The sequence below is a fragment of the Paralichthys olivaceus genome, chromosome 17, assembly GCF_024713975.1.
Source record: "Paralichthys olivaceus isolate ysfri-2021 chromosome 17, ASM2471397v2, whole genome shotgun sequence".
Taxonomy (NCBI): domain Eukaryota; kingdom Metazoa; phylum Chordata; class Actinopteri; order Pleuronectiformes; family Paralichthyidae; genus Paralichthys; species Paralichthys olivaceus.
The window spans coordinates 11,569,223-11,590,498 of record NC_091109.1 but is presented as its reverse complement, the minus strand read 5'-3'; the positions used below and the strand labels follow the sequence as shown (position 1 = coordinate 11,590,498).

The following is a 21,276-nucleotide window of genomic DNA, read 5'->3' as shown; positions in this document are numbered from 1 at the left end:
GACACTGTAGGACCATGTATTCTGTCATTGATAAATACCTGTCTTCTCTGAGGTTGTGTCCCAGCTGCCTTTAAACATGTTGTTGTGCAGCTTGATCCCTCTGATTTGTCCAACTTCAGGTCCATTTCTAAACTGCCATTCTTGTCCAAAGTCCTGGAGAAACATTTCTAGTCAACAATAATGTATATGAAATGTTCCAGTTTGGTTTTAAACCTCGTCATAACACTAAAAACTCTTTTAAGAGTTTTTATTGCTCCTATATTAACTGTTAATTTAGGACACTCTGCTGTCCTGGTGCTCTTAGACCTGGCGGCAGTGTGACAACAGGTTTGAGTGGAGGGATTGAAGCTAGTGCACTCATTTCATTCTCGTTTCAGTCCTGCCTAACAGATTTGAGTTTCTGTCCACCTGGGTGATTACTCCTCTGGGTCAGCCCCACATGTTGCACCATAGGGTTTCATTCAGAGAAAAGAGAATGGGTTACAGGCTATTATGAAGCAATATTACAAATAAACATTTCTAAAGTGTTCAAGGTCCAAACTGAACCTTTTTGCTCCTTTCGATACCTTGATTAAATCAAATGGTGATCCAGGGAGTGTCAGTACCCACCAGTCCCCACTGAAGTTTCTATTTCACAAAGAAATATTTTTTTCTAATCTCACAGATGTTGCACCAGTCAGACTTTGTCTTTAAAAACACTGACATTTTCATCCCATAAATATAAGAGGCAGATTGGTGGAGGCTCTGGGCACGATTTATGTTAGATTAGTCATCCTGGCTCATCCCGAACTGTTACGGCACTCAACATCTAATGAAACCATCTACCGACCGGATCTGTTGTCTGTTGTAGTCAGTGGAAGGTGGAAGAGGGAGGGGGCCCAGGCTTTAGGATATGCTTGTCAACCGCATTAACAGATCTTAGCTTTTTTTCTGTGCCTGACCTTGAAATTGAGGAAATTGTGAAATTTTAGACACCACTGCTCTGATTTGATGAGACTTGGAAGGTATGACTTAAAAAAAGAATCACACTGATTGGCCTCCGAAGGTAAGTGCATCTTTTTTAAGCCACAACATGTTTGCAGTTAGTTTCTTTTCACACTGTTAAACTGTCTTTTACAATCTACAACTTTCCTTGTAACGTGACACGTGGTAGTTCACTGTACTTTGTAGCTTTGTGTTCACAGAAAGTTTTTTGCGTGACTTACAGCCTGTCTTCGCATTTTCGTCTCGCAGTTACACCAAACTGGAATGGAGAGGATACTGATAGCCAACAGGCAGTTATATTCTTTTGCAGACAAAGGATAATGTCTGGTAAAGATGCTGAAAAATGCCAAGTTCCTCACACAGCAGACAGTGATGAATTGGCACGCACTCCCAGCCGCACAGCTGTGAACCATAAGTCCAGCCAGGTTTCCCCCACTGGATCCTGAACCAACCTGAGAGCTCCGTATGGCACCGCACCAAAAATTATATTATCCCTGAGTTTTCATCAGAATCTTTTCATCAAGCTATCACAACTCTGGACCTGAGGGGAAGACATGCAACTGAGGGGAATAGCACCAAATCAACAAATCATCAGCAAGGCATTATAGAACATCCTATTTAAATCTGTGACTGATTGCACACTTTGAGACATGAGCACAAAGCGCAAAACTGTAGTGGATGCTGTCAGCTTGAGTTCCTTCACAGATTTAGGAATAATATTTGTTAATGTGGTCAATTAGGCTCATGTTCAAAAGTGCATTTTTCGGCTCTGGTGTGGTGTTGTATCTCTTTTATGTGACATTCTCGTCTTTGACCTCGGAATGATTTTTTCTTTTTTTTCTTTCACTTTTCAACTTGCTTTAATTCTGACATTAATAAATGTCCTCTCCCTCTGTGCGATGCATAAATAACCTCCTGTTCCAGATTAGCTCGCTGCTGTCTGTCAGGTTGCCCAAGCACTCCCCAAATACTTCTGTCTGCTCACAAAGAAAAATACCTGGAGACTTAACAACCAAAGATAGTACAACCAGAGCATTTAAGGCGATGACACGCGGATAACTGGAAGACTTCACTGAAGTTTTCATGCTGGCATTATTAATGACCAAGTCAAATATGCCTTTTTGTTATTCTAACATGAGTGAGTAGTTTTGGCAAGGCTCAGGTGAGCAAAAAGCACGCTTTGTTTGACTTAATTCAACTTGGATCGACAATACAAGAAAATCAGGGTCCAGTTCAGAGTGAAAGCACATTACTTGACAGATGTATCCATCACCTCCTTGTACACTGGACACTGAACTGTAATCGCCTCCCTTGTGAAGTAGCATGTGCCTATTTAGTAGCCATTTGTGTATTCTTGGAAAGCCGTAAATAGAAAGACAACAGAGGATAGGAAGCTTAAAAGTACTGGGTGTTCCAAGTTGCAATTATTCCCCACTGTAATTTTAAGGAGCTATCCCAGTGACATCTAATGGCACTTGGTTTTGACTCTTGATTACTTTCAGAAGACATGAACAGAGCAGCGCACGTTTCAACTTCCTGATTAGCATCCTGGATGTTTAAAACCTCCCTGAAAACTGTAATTGGGTCGCTTTAAACAACCTGCAAATTTTCTCCTCAGTCACATTTTCCACCAAAGCTGGCAAACTATCGAACAAATATGTCTGTGGCTTTACAAGAAGTCTGTGTGCCACAGTATATAATTCCAATGGTTTACATGACGAAATTAAGTCCCGGCCTGGAGTGAAAACATCATCTTAAATGAGGGGAAGATTATGGGTGCTGAAACTGAGGTTTTAAAAAATAATTTGGATTGTAATGGCGTAAGGTGTTGACATTGAGCTAACACTGATTTCAAGTAATGGCCTCCTTTCATAGCCAGATCCTTTAATACATATTGAATGATGAAGTACCTCAAGGCCAAACACAGAGCGTTCCCTGCTGGAACCATGACGTTAAATGAATGTCTGCTTTTCACTTTTACTGCTTCAAAACGGACACACAAGTCCAAGCTTTATCCATCAATACAATATCTAATTTGCCAAAAAGGACAAAAAAACTTGATTACCTGCCTTAGTGGTGTGTTTTCTTTAACAGGATCAATCATTCATTTGGAAGTTTAAGGAGTGAAACAAATGTTATGAGCGCAAGGAAGTAAAACGGACGGCTCAGACCCAAAGCCACGTACAGATGAACTGCAGTACATGCGATATAAAACAATACTAAAGTGAGTGACGGATGTATATAAAACATGTAGAGAGATTAGATGTAAGAACAGGGCTACATGATCCCCAAACGACGCTGACATTTAAATTAAATTGGCTTGGATAGAAGAGGTAGGATGACGTTAAACTATGGTTTCCTTCCTGCCCTTAATGAAAAAAAGCCTCAGATGTTGGGATACAGACCATATGATAGAAATCAGTAGAGAGATATATCAGAATTTGGGTCTTAATCAAAAAGGTTACTCGAGTGGTTTATTATTACACTACAAAAATATTGGGAAATAGAAATAGACAGACTTAATAGAAAAGATTTGTCAAAATCTAAGCAGCAGAGGTATTTTTATATTTTATAGCCCCACTTCACATCAGTTGAATTAAAAAATTGGGCGGATTTGAATACGGAGACAGTGAGAGCAGATAGACACAAATCTATCCGTCTATTCTCCTGTTTTCCCAACCTGCAGTCGTGGGAATAAAATTCCAGTGAGAAATAAATATTCAAATGTGTTAACTCATTGTGCAGTTAGCAACTGAGCTAACAAGCTCCATGATGGACAATTAGGAATGTTGTTTTGAATGAATGAAGCCACACTTTTATTAGCTGCAAGGTCGTGGTTGGGGTTGATGGTGGGGGCGGTCAGGCGTGCATGACTGTCACACCAGAGACTGAGGTTCAAGTCCACAGTCCTGTCTGTGTTTTGGTTGAAGCACAAGTTGGGGGAGGATTGTGGTTTTGGTTGAACCTTACCCATAAGTTGTAAGAGTCTAAACATAATGCTAGAGTCTGTACAAGTTAATACTAAACTGCAGGATAGGATATTTTGGTGGTATAAACAAATATGTTGAGTTTCAATATATTTGCAATTCGTCAAATCCTGCTACAATAATGTTTCCTACAAAATGTATTTACACTTTAGTTGTGTATAAATGTCATATCTGGTTTAAAGGTTTGCTCTGTGAATTAATGGATTAATTTAATGACCTACTATTAATGAAGATTAGCATGTGTGTCAATGAAGCTCTAACACCACCTATTTCATGAGGATGAACTCATCTGTGTGTGAACAGCCCCTGTGGGTTAAAAATACTGGATCCTTCACTTCCCATAATGCCGTTCAATAGCATCTTTCATCAGACACATGTTTCCTGTAAACACCACATTGTTCAAACTCCACACACCTAATTTGTGTTCAAATGTGTAGTCTCCAAGTTGAGATAACCCTGATGGCAAAGCTAAATCTTCTCCACAGCCACAGAGCACGTATACTGTTTTAGAGAATTTACTTTGATTTGTAACATTTGCAGTGTCCCCATGTAAAATCTTTTTTATTGGAATTATCACTATTTATGTATGGCTTTTGCTTCTATTGTATCCCTATACCAAGATTAGGAGACGTGTTTTTTTAACGAATACAAGAATCAGTTCCTGAGCTCCTGTATCATTGGGCATAAAAATTGCCAGTATCTACACAATGACTCAGCTGTGAGTAACTTTGAATTAAAAATATTAGGATTGGTGCCAGGCCTCTGAAAACCATTCTTATTCAAATGCAAATGACCAGCAGAGCCACAAAGATTAGAGGAGAATGGAAGCAGATGCCAGTGTAATTCATGAACTCCAGCCTGAGATAAAACAGACCTGAGCATAGGGTTTGCCTAAAGAGTCCCTGCCACCAACCCCGACAAAGCAGGACATCATGATTAATGTGGTGCTCCTACCTGTTGAATCATTTTGTGCGACCATTCCAGACAACAAGCAGGAGTCTGAAACACAGATATGGGGAGCGAGAGCAGAGGCTCTGGAAGAGGTGCATTAAGATTAAAGAGATGCTCGTGACAAGCTCATGTATTTTCAACTCCCTAGAGAAGGTTGTTGTGACCTGCAGGCTTCAGTAACAGAGACGAGGTCATGGGAGGAAACATAAGTTCACCTCAGGCGAGAAGGAAAACTTACATATTGTGTATAACCGAGCAAATAAACCCTCTGTGACCTTAATTAACGTGATTACATGACTGGGCCATTGAAAGCATGTTTGCACAAGCTGTTTGTTAAAGTTAGTGTGGTGGCTCTTGTCTAATGCGATGGGAATAACTGAGATGCTAACATCTACCTAGGTTCGAGGAGCAGTTTGCCTTCAATAACCCACGAGGAGTTGACGTTAAACAGCTGACAGTTTTATTGCTTTACAGCAACAGCTTAACCAGCACAGTGCGGCCAATTTTATACAAAAGGTTAGCAAACTTCAAAAGCGGTCTTTGAAAAGGTATTCAAAATAAAATAAAATATTTTAAACCAAAAAAAAAAAGAGTTCCTTTGGAGCATAACCTCCAAGTTAAGGAGAGTGAGATCCAAAAGTTCAGTGGTTGACCTTTTGACTATGTTTAAATGTTCTATTAATAAAACTTAATACACTTCTCTACTAGATGAATCAAGCAGCTCAGATGTCTTCCATGGAGCTGTCCCACGGTTGGCCACACCCCTCACACATCCACAGTCTCACGGGCTGAGCCATCAAATCCTCCAGATACAATCCAGTGTCTCCAAACAGTAAGAAATAAAAAGCCAATCTGCACAGATAGCACAGAATATGATTCTGTTCTCTTCTACATGAGACTCATTAACTTATTTTTCAACAACTTAAAATGCACAGTATAACCCATTACTAAGGAAATACTACAACTCCAATGTATAATTTCCCATATATGATTATATATCAACTTTATGTGTTTTAACATTGACAGACTCAACATGAATCACATACAGTATTTACATTTTAGCATGATAAATTAATTATTTATATGAACCATAAAAACCTAACACATCTGTGTGTTAGCAGTAAAACCAAGATACAAGCACCAAGATGAGTTTAAAACTTATTCTTATTCACTCCGATTGTTTTTTATGGGAAGTATCTGACTTAACCAGCAGGTTTTGTGTATTCTTTCTCCACAGTGACTACAGCAACAAGCTAGCAAAGACATGTATGCTTCAGCTCTCTGATAACACGATGTCTCCGTTGAGTTTCTGATAAACAAACAGCTTATTGACCTTGATGCAGAATTATCAAGATTTTCAATTACTCTGTGGTGTTATTGACCGGGAATTATTCCGCTACCTCATGTTTCAGGTGCTTTTCCTCAAACCGTAAGTGCAAAGACCGCACCCAACACTGTTTACTGAAAGTGTGCAACAGTGTATCACACTCCTCTAGGGGGCAGCACACACTATTTCTCTAAATTACATGTATAGTTTAAGTAACCATATGTTTCATATGGGTTGCGTTAACTTCCCCTGTTAAATTAAAATAAGTACAAATAAACAATAATTACACAGATCCCTAACCCTTCATATGGCTCTTGCTGCTTAGTCACGTCCTTCGAATCACTACCTTGAATAAACCCCATGGAACACACAGCTGAGCACCACAGGACCTATGACTCATGAGCTCATACTGTGACAGCTTTTATAATGGAAGTCAATGACAGGGTACATCAGGAGTAATCAACAGTGGCATGGTTACATAGTATGACCCTGTTTCTCGATGTCACCAGAACCAGCCTGTATGTTGGGTTTGATTCTGATGAAATAATCGTTGTTGCAACAAAAGCAGTGGGTCTGCGTTGGATAATGACTTCCACTCCAACTTGAAGATGATGTTCCACACGACAGAGGATGAAGGGTTTGCTCAGGTGAGAAATGCAAAGAAAGTTACAGTGTACAAAACTAATGTCATAACACCACAGGACCATTTAAGACCAATGTTTGGTCTCACTGTCCCTGTAATGTCCCTGTCCATTTCATTTAAATCCAACACAATTGAAGTAAATGGCGACAACTTCTTCAAAAATAAAAAAAACTTTCCTGTGGTGTCGTCCAAATTTCTGTAAGCCAACATTTGAATTCGACTGGAAACTGCATCATTTACATCATGTTTCAGCTTAAATGTCCTGATATCCTCCTCTAAGTTACTGCTGCAGTAACTGCAGTAATCTGCTGCAACAATTAACACTGGGACATGGAATAAATACTGAAATCACATTTTTCATTTAATTTGTTCTATACTGCACATAGGCAGTAGGTTGGGGATTCCATTTTAGGGCCCAACATCAAATACTTCCCCTGTGCCCCCCTTCTTCCAGTTGAGTCCATGTTGGGTACATATTCTAAAACATCATTTATCTTTTATTTGTCCACTTAATCAAGCTTTTCATTTCTTCAGAATAAAGACTAAAGATTCTAACAATCACTTTTGTTTGCCAAGTTGTGAGGATTTCTCTGAGTGTAGTTTCTACTCATTATAAGTTGCTTACACAGTGTTGGTCACATTATAGAACCTACACTTGGTTGAAGCCGTGCTGTGGAGTGGGGTTTGATACCAGCTGTCTCCTGTTAAGCTAAATGAACTGGCTGCTGGTTAGTGTCATATTCAGTCCTAAAATACAAGCGTGGTATTGACCTGCTTATCCAATCCAAGGTTTGTCCTATAATTGCAATGGCTTAGTTAATACTTAGTCATCTTTAAAAAAACATTAGTTCTAGACTCATTTAACTCATAAAGCCTTTATAAAAAGGGGATGTTGTTAAAACCTGGTGATTAGATGATTAGACAAAGAAAAAGAAAGTTGTTTTAAGAGGCTGAAGGAAGAAAAGTTCTCTCATGTCAGTTTGATGAACTTGTTTTAAATAAGGCAACATATTTAAACTACCCTGGCTGCAGTGAGCTCAGACAGCCCACTTTGTGCAGCGTGCCGTCCGCCCTCCCTCCCTCCCTCTCCGCCCCTGTGCTGGCCCCGGCCCCAGAACCGGCGTAAACCATCAACAATATGTTCGCAGGCTCGGGCTGTGTGCGAGGAAACATGAGCAGGGTGAGATATTCAGAGTCCCGGGCGGAGAGGCGCAGGCCGCTGGATAAAGCGGAGGAGGAGACGGCGGTCCGTGTGGTTTGAGCTCCGGATCTCAGGACAGGAACATGTGAGCGGGGAATGGGCGACTGGGAACAGGATTATTGTTACACACAGCAGAGAGACTCAGGAGGGGCCCGGAACAGGTACCTGACACACACACACCGAGTATAGATCAGCAAGGGATCGATAGATTCACATTTTTATTTTCAGGTTATTTATTGCAGCGATGATGTAGTGGAGGATAAACTCATCTAAAGTCAGTTTACGCAGCTTTGAATGGACTGAGTTGGCACTGCGCTCTATCCGGACACTGGTCTGCATGACATTCATCTGGATACACGCGATATATAATCTAGACATAGATACTAAATATGTTTTTATTTGTTTCATTGGACTTCATGGTGCTCCACACATTTGGCACCAGGCTGCTGCCCAGTGGCACCACATCACGGTGCCGCATCGTTTGCACAGATTCAAGATTTTTACATTTGCTGAAAATATAAAAGGCAAAAAACAAAGGAGCACGTTTCTGAGCCTGCAGGTTTGTTTGTTGTGCATTAAAAAAAAAAAAAAAACGGAGCGCACCAACCAAAATAAACCATTCTGGGTTTATAGCGATGCGCGACCGCGATGGAGAGGAGGAGACGCAGGGATATTCACTCCTGAATTTAACACAACTTTAGTGTTTTTTTTATCCAAGTCAAGTGTTCGCTGTCCAAACCACCGACACTGTTCTACATATTGTAGTAAATTCTCCTCTGGGCAGAAAGTAAAATGTGTTTTAAACAGACCTCAGTAGAATTCTGTCACAGGAGAAAAGTCAGGTTTGAGGCTGAATAAAATCTAACTTGTGAATGAGGTTATGTTGCAGCGCGGAATTTTTGCGCACGACCAAAGTTACACGTATTTACCCCAAATTACACATGATGGATTTAATGGACCTGCGCCGATTCCTCTGAGCTTTAATCTGCGTTTGTTTCCAAAAATGTCTATTTGATAGAACAAGTAGAAACTTTCATATTTGGTTGGAGGTGGAATGGTAGATGCACAAAGAGCCACCTTTTACTGACACATCACAGCAGCGCAGTTACGCATGGTCCGCTTTGACTGCAGATGGTCTGCAGACAGTTTAATGCAGTGTAGTATTATTGTAGGAGCAGGTAGAGAGACAAGTCCCTTTGTCAGATGTATCGAAGTGAAGGTATAAAATAGGAATTAATGCTTAACGTGTGTCAAGGGCTAATATAAATTCTGGTTAGACTGTTTTTCCCTGATATCAAAGTTTTTCTTTCCTCATATTTATCTCCTACTAAAGGTCATGATTTAGTGCACGGCACGTTTTGTAAAATATCCCGACTTGTTCCACAGGAGAGACGCGGGGGCACTGTGACGAATCCCAGGAGATCTGTATTTTTTTTTCTTCCTTTTTTAATTTTTTTCGCACCAGAGAAATCGGGTGGACTATCTGGCCAAAGATGAACACCATTGTGTTTAACAAGCTGAGCAGCCAGGTCCTGTTTGAGGAGAAGGCGAAGGAGGTGGAGATGAGCAGCAGAAATTATCTAGAAGTCATCGACGGGCAACATCCAGACCTCCTGTCCAGCAACCAGAGCATCAGAGACAACCAGGCCATCAGACACAGACGGAGCGGGTATGTGTGCGCACTGTGCTGCTGTTTAACGCTGCTGCTGCTCGGCATGTGTGGCTTGTATTAACATGAGGATTATCTGGAGTGCCGGAAGCCCCACGAGGAATACCTCCATTTCACGGTTGTTTCGCTCAGCACAAAGTTGTGCGAACAAAAGAGATTGCTTCGTTTGGAGAACTCTGTGATCGTATCTCCACTTTGTGCGCGTAATTATGACAGATTCAGAAATATCAAGCTCAAACCGGGCGTCTTGGGTCATATTACTATAAAGATGTATTGCTGATATTTATATGTGCACAAGCCCCATTGGGCTTTGTAACAATTCAATACATTTCAAACAGATCAAGAAGTTTCTGTGGCTGCGTAAAAGTAACCGTTTACGCCCAAATTCCAGCAATTACGCACAGATAAAATAACCATATTGGATGACATTTACATGTGGAAAACAACTCTTGCTTTACATTAATACTTGATGTTCCAGTCTGACTTTTTCCACGTGGCTTTATTATACTATCATATAAATTATACCCTTCGTTTTCAGCTGGGTGTTGATGTGGACACCTAATCTTAAGATTAATAAGTAGGTCAACCTTGTTCGGTAGCGTGTCTCATAGAGGTCTCCATCTGGGTCCAATGATGAAATTCGTCCTTCAACTCTCTGTGTGGTCTAGTCGACCACATCTTAAGTATATATTTTACTTTAATTTGTTTTTCAGTGACAGGGAGCAGGTGTAAGAGAAGGTCATGTCCTGATATTCCATGTTTGTTTGAATGTGTAGTGGGCAAGATATGAGACAACAGAGGGGAAGCAGTGCCTATGAACCTGTAATCATAAGGTGTGACGTGTCATCTCAGGGGAAACATCAGAACTAATGAGGAACATTAAGTTATTCAAAAAAAGAAGTGTGTGAGAGTGTGTGTGTGTGTTTATGTGGACGAGAAGTTCAGAACACGGAGTAAAATGTCCTTTAGGATGTTCATACCGATCTAGATTACAAGGAAAATATTTGTAGAACATGGACCTCAGGCAGACTTGAGGTTAGACTAAAATATGTTACATCTGCAGTCAGTGGAGCTTTTTTTCTGGTGAGATAAAAGAAGCGGAGCACAGCACCACACTGACATCTACAGGTTCATAAAACCTGGAGCTACAGGTGAGAATCCACCACAGCTCAGGAAAGACAAAAGACGGCTTTAGATACAGTTTCAATGTTGCTTTAGGGACTCAGTCATGAATCTCAGGATAGTTTGTGGTGTTTTATTATGTGCAATACCACAGCAGGATTCTTCTAACAGCTGTACCTAAAAGCCCATTTGCTTTTTTTGAATCTCCACCCCATGGCAGATTCCTGATGGGATGGTTTTTTTGTGTGCATCCTCTAGACATGTGTCACATCTCTTTTCTGTAAAGGAAGACGCAGAAGTATAATTTCAGTTTTTTTCTGTCACTCCCCTTTGCGATGGCTTGGCTGCGATCGTGACCCAGCTACATTGTTCTTGATCCACTTCGCCCACGTGTAAAATGTTAATCTGGCAAAAAAATGTTTTTGTTTGCTTCTTTGCAACGTGTTGGTGGTTTGTGGGACACGCAATGAAAAGAAAACTGCGAGCAGCCGTCTGTTTCTCTCTCACTGTCTGCTTCAGTCTCTCTCTCTCTCTCCTCCTCCAATGTGTCTCAGCTTAATTTGCAGTGCTTTGGGTGAGAAAATTGCACACTGTATAGAGAGTGTTCACTTTATGTGTCATGACTGGCTAACTCAGACTACATGCAGAGCACTTGCAGCTGTGTTACATTGTTGGGTTCACTTTGATAAACAACACTGGTTCTGTTTGATGAGTTTAAGGCCAGGTTTTTATTTCAATTTAAAATAAGAGAAATAAGTTTAAATTCTGGTATAAAATGTAAAATGCATAAAGTAAACATGTCGGAATGTTTATCTAAGACATGTTCAAAGAACAACCCTGTCCTGCATGTATATTGGCTGTTGTCTGATTATTAGTTTAAAAAGAGAAATCAATGATACTAATAATATAACAACTAGTAAAGAAGGAATAATTCAGCCTTACTTATATTCTATCTATTATCTGGCTAAATATTAAGCTAACTTAATTTCCACAGGGGTCGTCCCAGTGGCGGCAAAGTCCGACACAAGCGTCAGGCCCTGCAGGACATGGCGCGGCCGCTCAAGCAGTGGCTCTACAAGCACAGAGACAACCCCTACCCCACCAAGACGGAGAAAATCCTGCTCGCCCTCGGCTCACAAATGACCCTGGTCCAGGTGAGTCTATTGTTGTTGACTCTGTCATGCTGCCAGTCAGCTCATAATAATAATAATCACAAAACTGAAATGCCGTAGAAGTGAAAAAAGCGAGAGGGAGTTTATGGACCATTCATGAGTGTGATCGGTGAGGGGGAAAAGTGAGATTTGATCCCTGTGGTTTAGTGTCTGTCTAATTAGGTCTGAAAAGCTGGATTCAAACTCGCATTTGCAATTAGGAGCGTTTGGGTCCAAAGTGTTTTTACATCTTGAACTGTTTATTTTACTGCTCTCATGCAGCGGTGAATTGTTAATTCTACTTTTCTTCGAAACGCTACGGTTGGCAGCTCCTTTGGTTCCGTTGTGTTCCACAGCAGTGTGAAGCATGTAGTCATAAATACAAATTGCAGTTGTGCTCTGTGGGTCTTTGGCTGTGACCTTTTTATGAATTATGTCCCATTAAAAAAGTAATTTATACTTATCAACTCTTGTCATATTGAGTATTCAACCAGAAAGTCATTTTCTTTCCTCATGTCATTCAAACTGATTTATCCTCAGACCCCATGAAGATTCAAACCCACACATTATAAATCTCCTGCACTAAAGTGTATTGTAGTTCTGTTGCACCAATGATGTTTATTTCTACTTTCTTCCTAATGCTACAGTTCTGTTATCTTCATGCATTTGTAATTTCACACTTATGGGAAAACGTTGCTGTAGTCCTAAATGAAAGTTGGAGTCGTTTAAGTCTGATTTCTGATATTTTTGACCTAAAACTGCTCAAAAAGACTTTTAAAGTTATTATGTATTGTTTTACAAACACCTGAAATCTTGAAAAATAGTTTTACATACGTATTGTTTTTTTTATTTCACACCAGACCCCTAAAAGCCCCGACACTAGATATACTATAGTTATGAATACAGGATTTTCTTTATGCCCTAAGTTCTATTGCACCCTCTACTGATAATACAAGAGTAACGTGGAGTAGCTGACAAACAGACCACTTAAGGAAAACCCAGTGGTGAATATGAGTGTATTCTGTGTCTGGTGCATCCAGCTGTGTATGTACAGTATCATCTGGTTGACAAGGTCAGTGATACGGCCTCAGAACGTCTGCAGCAGCTTTTTCGGGCCGCCGGCCACGTCGCTTAATCTGGTTCTCATTTTGGGGGCCTGATGGAGCTGTTTGTTTTGGTGAGCGCGAGCAGAGTGCAGAGGAATGCTTTGTGTTGGACAGTGGGATGCCGTGCTGTGAACACACACACACACACACACGAACAATCCCTAACACGCATTCATTTAAGCTGACACCCAAATAGCAGCAGCGGTGGTGTCAAAGGTCAGTGGAAGATTTTGTGAATTTGAGCGAGAGTGGTGACACGAAGGTAAATTATTTTCATCATATTTTCCGATGTGAAAGAGGTCCTCAGGGCGATCTGTGGGTTCGGTACTTAAGTTCTTTTGTTATCGTCTTTTTTAATTTGTGGTGCTGAGCTGATTAGTCAACTTATGTTGCCAATAATTCTTGTAATCAATTAATCATAAGTGAAAATACCTGATGTTTGTTGTTTCTACTTTCTTATCTGTAAGAATATGCAACTCTTGTCAGTTTTTCCTTCGTTGATAACATAAAAATGTGATTCTTTTTGGTTTTATGACTTCTGTTTGGCCACAACAAGCAACATTAAGATGTCACCTTAAGATCTTGGAACATGTGACAGATGGTTTTCACTACTGACTCTCATTCTCTAACAATTAATCAGTAATTCAAAAATAATTTAATAATTTAAAATAGCAGCCCTACGGTGGCAGCTCTTTTTCTCTCCCCATCCGTTCATGGAGGCTAAGAACTACCCACTTCTTCCACTATTTGGTCCAAATGTCGCTGCTGCCAGTATTGTAGAACGCATCACTCCCTGGGCAGTTTTCCCTGCGTGCTCCCACCTGGCACCAGGTGTTTGAGGCAGCTAAATCTGTCATGTTGGAGCGTAACGGCTCCTTTTTTCCATGTAAATGTTGTGAACTGTTTCTTCAAAGTTTGTTCTAATAAGACGGTGCCATCTCTCCACCGCCGCTGAAATCCCTCGCCGTGCCTGCATGCCGTCTCCTCCACGGTTCACACGGTGCAGACAGGCCGTGGGTGAAAGAGCTGGTTTGGCTGCTGCGCGCCACCCCCCTCCTTCTCTCTGCTGGTGTCATCAGAGCAAGTGTGGCATCATCCTCCTCCCCCTCCTCTCTGTTTTTCTCTCACCCCCAGTGACAGCCATCTTTCCTCCAGTCCTCATTAGTGAGCAGGCCCATGCCTCGCCTCGTCTCACCTCGCCTCGCCTCCCCTCAGGCCAAGCCACATGTACTGGATGCCGCCTTCCCCGTGGAGTGCCACAGCGCTGCAGGGCTCGAGACAAAGGGATGTGGGATGGTCTTAGTTAACGAGAAACACGATACTGAATGAGAGGATCAGAAAAATAAGTACTCTAGCATAAGGCCCCTGTCCCAGCCCCTTCATAAGCTGCTTGAAATCTATTGAGCATGAAAAGTTATTCTAGTATAACATCTAATGGTCTTCCTTCCCAGTTAAAGGACGAGTGCCAGCTCAAGTGTCCTTTTTATTGCATCTTGAAGACAGTGTTGGAAAAAATTGTATTATTTCAGTGAGGATGTGCGAGTCCAGAATAAGCATGGGGGGGGACATACATCTCGGTCGGAACATTGGTTAGTGAAACGTTGCGTTCACTGTCTGTCCCGTACTTGGAGCGTGTTAAATGTTTCTGAATGGTGTTGATACAGAAAAGATGCGTCTCTCCGGAGCGTCTGGGATGTTTCTCAAAGCTCAGTTTCAGAGAGCTGCACCGCAACCTGACTCTGTTCCTCTCCTCAGCCTCTTCTTCTGAATGAGACCGATGGCAGGCAGGGAGCAGACATTTTCATAAAGTATAGTCTTTGTTTTGGTACGGATGTGGAAGTGTTTGGAATCAAAACAATAATGCTCCTATTTGCTGTGTGCTCCCACTTTTCTCCTATCCTCGCTCTCCGTCTTTCTCTCAGGTGTCCAACTGGTTTGCTAATGCCAGGAGGCGGCTGAAGAACACGGTGAGGCAGCCAGACCTCAGCTGGGCGCTCAGGATCAAACTCTACAACAAATACGTTCAAGGCAACGCGGAGAGGCTCAGCGTCAGCAGTGACGACAGCTGCTCGGAAGGTACGGCCTTACAACAATACAGCAGCGGTTTCACTCCTACAGTCCAAGTTACACAATCACAATCCACCGACATCTCATCTTGACTGCTGAAATAGACAACTGCCCCAGACCTCTGAGGACCCCAGGCTATTTAATTTAACATTTCAGAGGGAATTGCACCAACTGACAGAGGCAACACACAACTACTTGTGTGTTGGATGTATGATTGCACTGTGCGATTGATGGGCAAATAGTCTTTGATGCAAAGGAATTATAATGGAACATTAATCTGAAAGGGTACTCCAGGACACCATGACCGTTTGCCGACAAAATGCCAAAAGTCCTTTAATGATCCTGATCTCACTTTCTCTATTTTAAATATCATGTTCCCTAATATAGTTCTTTAAATATCTTATAATATAGTTGTTGGACTAGAGTTAGCATGGTGGTGCCAGCTAACATCTAGTTAAACAGGAATTAATATGTTTCACAAGGCCGGACAAGTTTTAAAGTTCTTAAACTGGCTGAGGAATAAATGTTATTGATTGTTCTCAAATCTCGAACATACCCTGCTGCCTGCTGCAGAATATTACAGAAGTGGCACTTCACTCATATGGACTTCTACTCAGTTGTAAAAACAGTTGTATAATGTGCTCTGCGGCTCTCGAGGAGCTTTGTCAAGTCTGAGAAAACAGCCCTTACGTCAGAAGGGTCTAATGAAAGATGCTCTACAGTTGCAATATCAGAGTTGTAGGATCCAGTGGAGATTCAAAGTCATAAAATCAAATGTAATCTGTCCCTCGACACAGGAGCTGTAACTTTATGAAAGTGCAAAACTTAATTGCTGGAGATAGCATTACACAGCACTCTCTCTCTCTCAATCTCTCTAACACACACACACACACACTCAAGTTGCCTTTGTCGTTCTTATTGAGAAGCTTTTTAAATTCAGATTTTATATATTTTTTCTCAATGCTGCCGTCTTTTCAACATTTTAATATTGCTACATCATTTTACAATCCCAAACCAGCACAATTTTCCATCCAATGATGATGCTCTCTGTAATTTATAACTTTCCTGTGACTATAAACTTCGCACTGGGACCTTTGCTGTTAGATGAATCCACAGTCGTAGGCAAAGGTGATGGTTAGAAGTCCTTGACAACAAAGAGCTGGCTGTTGTCTTGACTTTCCTTCTTTTTTATTACTTACTGTCAACTGGGGCACAGGCTCTGAGGTGTGATGCAGATTCAGGGCTATTTGCAACAGAAAACACTAATCAGTATCCAAGACAATTTCCTGTGTTATGGGACACTTAAAAATGCAGAATCAAATAGCACTTCAATATTTCAGTTAGTTACACTTGATGATATCTATTTCCGCATACATTTGCCTCGTCGTGAGAGTTTATTTTTGCCTTATGGTCAGGGAATGTTTTCAATCTTCACTTGATCTATAAAACAGAAAATGCTAAGATCATTATTTATTTCACAGCTGTGTTAGTCATCGGAATTCTGTCCATGACATTTTATCTCCTTAGCTATGGTTCCATGTAATGGTGACCAAGCAAGTTTGGGGTTCTTCTACAGTTCACTTCTATAAATACCTGCACTATACAACTGGAAATCTAAAGTAATATTCTAGACTGTCAAATTTGAAAATCATTGAATTTGTTTGATTGGCATATACAGTGTATTAAAGTAAAGCGGAAAACTTTTCCATTTGCGTAACTGCTCCACCCATCAAAGTGATGGATGATCATCGCAAAGATAAAATATTATAATGTCTCAGACGTCCATTATGAATTGGCCCCACTCTGTTGTGAACCTGGTGCTCTTTGTACAGAATGACCGAGAAAGGCTCTTTACATCATACTTCTTGCGCCCCCGAAATTCAAATCTAGCATTATGACATGAAACGAGGCCTAAGGCCAGACCATCTTCCTGTGCGCCCGAGCTAAAGTGGTCTGATGCTATGCAGAGTCATGTTCTGGGTGTATATAAATGGAGAGTGTGTGAGAGACGCCGAGGCCAGCGGGCTGCAACACGCTGTCATTAAGACACCCCGCTGAGCCAATCCCTGTTTCCCAGCCTGCAATTGGAAATGAGCGGCTCGCTGTCAGCCGTGTATTTACGGCAAACACATGCTGATTTCCAAGGGAGCGGGTTGAATTTTCAACTCACTGACAGTGTAGAAAACATGGTTCAGGAAACATAAAAAATGAAAGAATAAATGAAACATATATACTCACGCAGCTTAAGAATTTACAGAAAGGAAGAGCGCTGTGGTGTCGGTGATCTCTAATTAGATTTTTGAGGAGCGGAGGCTCGGCGTGCGGCTGACAGAGGAATGTGTGCATGGTGTTTGCATTGTGTGCGCCACAGGCCACTGTACCACCAGAGGCTCCGTATATCTCCCTGACTCTTCTCCCTGTCACATTATGGTTATGAAGCTCTCCGCAGCCTGCTCCTACTTCTGACCCATGCACTGAAAGGCCTTATATTAAGTTTTTTATGCCTATGCTTTTGTTCCAGAGGCTATTTTAGGGGCCAGACCTGACCCCACTGACCCGCTATACATTCCTCTTACTGTCCTGAAATGGTCTGGCTTGTTTTGTACAGTAGCAAGTCCAAGAGAGGAATCGTTCTATACTGTAATGGATATGTGGAGAACGTGCTGTCATGGAGGTGTGAAAAGAGACATTGTTCCTTTAAAGATGGCAGACACTGATGGTTAAGGACCCTGTCATGGGATTATAATGACAATTCCATTATCGCTCATGCGGTTTCAAAAAGAGACGCTGAGCATTCGCCGAGCTCTACCTCAGTCGGCGCAGGGGAAGGAGGGCAAGTACGCTACCTCCATGTGTTTCTGATATGTAGGAGCTATAATTTTCATTTGGCCGGCACTGAATCGAATGTCCAACCTGCCCAAATTACAAAATTACAGTCTTGGCAGGGACAGTATCTACACTGAACTTCTCCCTGATTTCACTCTTGCCAGAGGATATCTGGTTTTTCAGTATAGTGTTTTATCTTTCTCCCCCCTCTACGTTCTTTTCATCGGGTAGGGACCCTTGCTCTAATTCAATCTCTTCAGCTGCAGATCGTCCTGGAAATTATTTATTTCTGCAGGGGAACAGAGGGGCAACGTGCTTCTGACGGGGAGGAAGTCTGGGCTATAAGCTTTCTGCTCTTGAGACGATGCCAACAAGAGGGGGCAGGAGCGCCAGGTCGAAATCCCCCTGCTCTTGCACTTAGATTCCAGATTAGTTTGACGTCCCCTCACTCTGACTCAGTGGGGGTGAACATGCAAGGCACAGAGGTTACACAATTTAAATTAGTGAAGCATTTGTGAAAGAAAATGTGTGCTGGGAGCAATGATACTGAATGGGGTCATTTTTATATTTTATTAAAGAATGTTTCATAGACCATGTTAGTGCAGTGGTTATATGTGGGGAGAGTTATTAATGAAACAATAAAACAAGTCAAGACAAATCATACACTGGCAAACTAAACTAAAGGTTTCATCTATTTAAATTTGACATGGAGGAAATAAACAGCAGCATAGATGTTAAAACTAACAGAGCTCCAAAACCCCAGTAGTGATAATAAGGAGGATGGAGTAAGTATGCAGTTTTATAATAAAATGCAGGAAACTAAATTGCTGCTATATGTAGTATAAATGTTTGAGTTCCAGGTGAAAGAAAAAAAAAGACATAAAATAATAGAAACAGGAAAAAATATTAGTAAAAATACTGCAAAGTACTTTGCTTTGAAGAAGTATATATTTTTCTGCACATGCAGGGAAGAAACAAAAAATCTGAATCCTTTTTGTCTGATTTTCCCCTTGATGTTATAGATGGTGACAACCCTCAGAGGACACAGGGCGGCCCAGAGGAGCTCACCAAGCCCATGTACCAGAGTGTCATCAAGAAGGAGGGCTCCTCCATGGTGGGCATGGGCATGGGCATGGCCATGGGTATGGGTATGGGCATGGGCATGAGCATGGGCATGGGCGCAGGGCTGCGCTCGGCCGCTGAAGCCGCCTCATTGGCCGAGGACTACGTGTCTCCACCCAAGTACAAGAGCAGCCTGTTGCACCGCTACCTGAACGACTCACTGCGCCACGTCATGGTGGCCAATGCCGTCATGGACGCGCGCAAAAGGAACCACTCCGGCTCCTTCAGCTCCAACGAGTACGACGACGAGCTGCTGTCGCCATCCTCCTCCGAGGCCGAGGCGAACTTTGTTTATCGGGCTGGTAAGGAGCCACATTTCTCACATTCTTTCCCCTTCAAGAGTCTCCCTCTCACACACGACATCCTTCACTTTTGTTCTTTTTTTGTCCCCCTCCATCTGCACATTTTGTTTTAATTCCTGCAGCTGCTCTTTTATTTCCAAATGCCTGCCTTCGCTTTGTATCACACTCACACCTCCATACTTTTATGCAATACAGGCCTTATGCAGTTAAAGGTGATTCCTGTGAGTACTGACATGGAGATGCAGTTAAAAGGACTCTGAGCCTTAAAATGTGTCAAACACACTCACCCATGTACTGCCACTTCAAACACACACACTTTGCACACCCCTCCTCACTCCAGCCGAGCATAGAAGGAATTCCTCCCATCCAGCTCTCCTGACCAGGCTCTAACAGGCCAGACACAACACAGCCATATGGAACATGCTCACCCTCAGACTACTGTTCGGCATGTCTTTGATCCTACACGAGGTCCTGCTGAGGGAGCAGCGACAAGGAAGTCAAGCTGTGTTCGTGTCTCAGCATACATTTACATTTTACCTTGGCTTTAAAAAACTGAAAAAGAAAAGTCTGAAGTTACACAGAACTCTCAAAACGTCTTTTTGATTAAAATGATTGATGAGTGTTTCCCTCAAATGCATTATAACATTAAAAAGTCACATTTACATTAGATCAGATAATATTATTGCAGATGTTCAGCAGAGCTGAGGGCATCAGCCCTTTTTTTCTATCCAGAAGGAGGCGAAGCCTGAGGTTTTCTTCTTTTCTTTCTGGCTGTTGGTTTTCACAAAGATATTAGTTCCAAAAATGTGGAGAAATTAGTCACTAAAAGGAAATAATCCTTTAAACCTTACACACTGTTACTATCATGTGTTTTATAAGACTTTTTTTGCTGGGCAGCTCTTTATGCAGGCACGATTTAACACAACATTCTTTCAAAGTGAATAAAAACCAAATGTGAATACAAAAGTAAAAAGACTAAAAATATAAATCAAGCATTCATTGCAAAATGATTTTGCAGTTTAGTATCTATAATCACTGTAAAACATTCCTTAGGAATTAAACACAATCCACAAATCATATATCATGATTAACTTTTATTAGTTCATGTCAGTCCCAAATTAAAATGTATAATTATTGTTTGAAATTTCAGACAATTTCAGAATATATGAAAAGAAGTTTTGTTACTTTAGAACAATTTGTTTGGTGAATGATCTGCAGTGTGCAAATACGTTTTCTAAAGAAAGAAATGTTTATTTGCAGAATTCTTGCAGCTGACTTCATATTACAGACTTGCAGTTGTTTTTACGTTGGTCTCACTTTGAGCTAATTATTAAAGTTGAGTTTGGCTAGCTCATGCATTCAAGGCAGCTGGGAAACTTGAAGTTAAATAATCTCAAAGTGCTTCTCAATGATGCTCATGTTCTCTTGTGAATCTGGTGTCAGGCTCTTGCCAATCACAAAACTCAGGCTTTAACAATGTGTCAGTTCACAGCTCAGCTGAGCCGTGAACAATCACGGTCAGATCTGTCTTCTTCATTGAGAGAACACTGCCCCTTTGTTCAAACAGACTTCGCAGCCGACCGACAGTGATGTTTTCGTTCTCTGTTGAGCGAGGTCGGGGCCCAAGGGGTCGGATTTGAAGGTGTAGGTGATTGAGTGACGGAGGACGTGGGCTTTGTGTGGGGAAGAGCAGGTTTTATTGTGCTTCATTCAAAGCTCCTCTTATGGACAAATGTGTTTTAGATTATCGGAGCTGATGCAGGGTGGGGTGTGTGTGTGAGTGTGTGAGCAGACTTTGTATAAAATGCATCAGCGACT

The 21,276-nt window shown here is 41.5% G+C and overlaps 1 protein-coding gene across 2 annotated transcripts in view; it reads left to right on the top strand.

Annotated features, from left to right (window-relative positions):
* Positions 1–7,565: 7,565 nt before the first annotated feature.
* Positions 7,566–21,276, top strand: part of mkxa (mohawk homeobox a) — a 28,111-nt gene continuing 14,400 nt past the window's right edge. Inside the window, exons 1-5 of one of the 2 annotated variants that reach the window (XM_069512999.1) lie at positions 7,566–7,681; positions 9,480–9,762; positions 11,879–12,038; positions 15,064–15,217; positions 19,057–19,458. In XM_069512999.1, the coding sequence (XP_069369100.1) occupies positions 9,587–9,762; positions 11,879–12,038; positions 15,064–15,217; positions 19,057–19,458 (892 nt within the window). In that variant the 5' untranslated portion in view covers positions 7,566–7,681; positions 9,480–9,586. Of the gene's footprint in view, positions 7,682–7,805; positions 8,255–9,479; positions 9,763–11,878; positions 12,039–15,063; positions 15,218–19,056; positions 19,459–21,276 lie in introns of those variants that run through there. The other variant, XM_069512998.1, reaches the window with a different exon arrangement.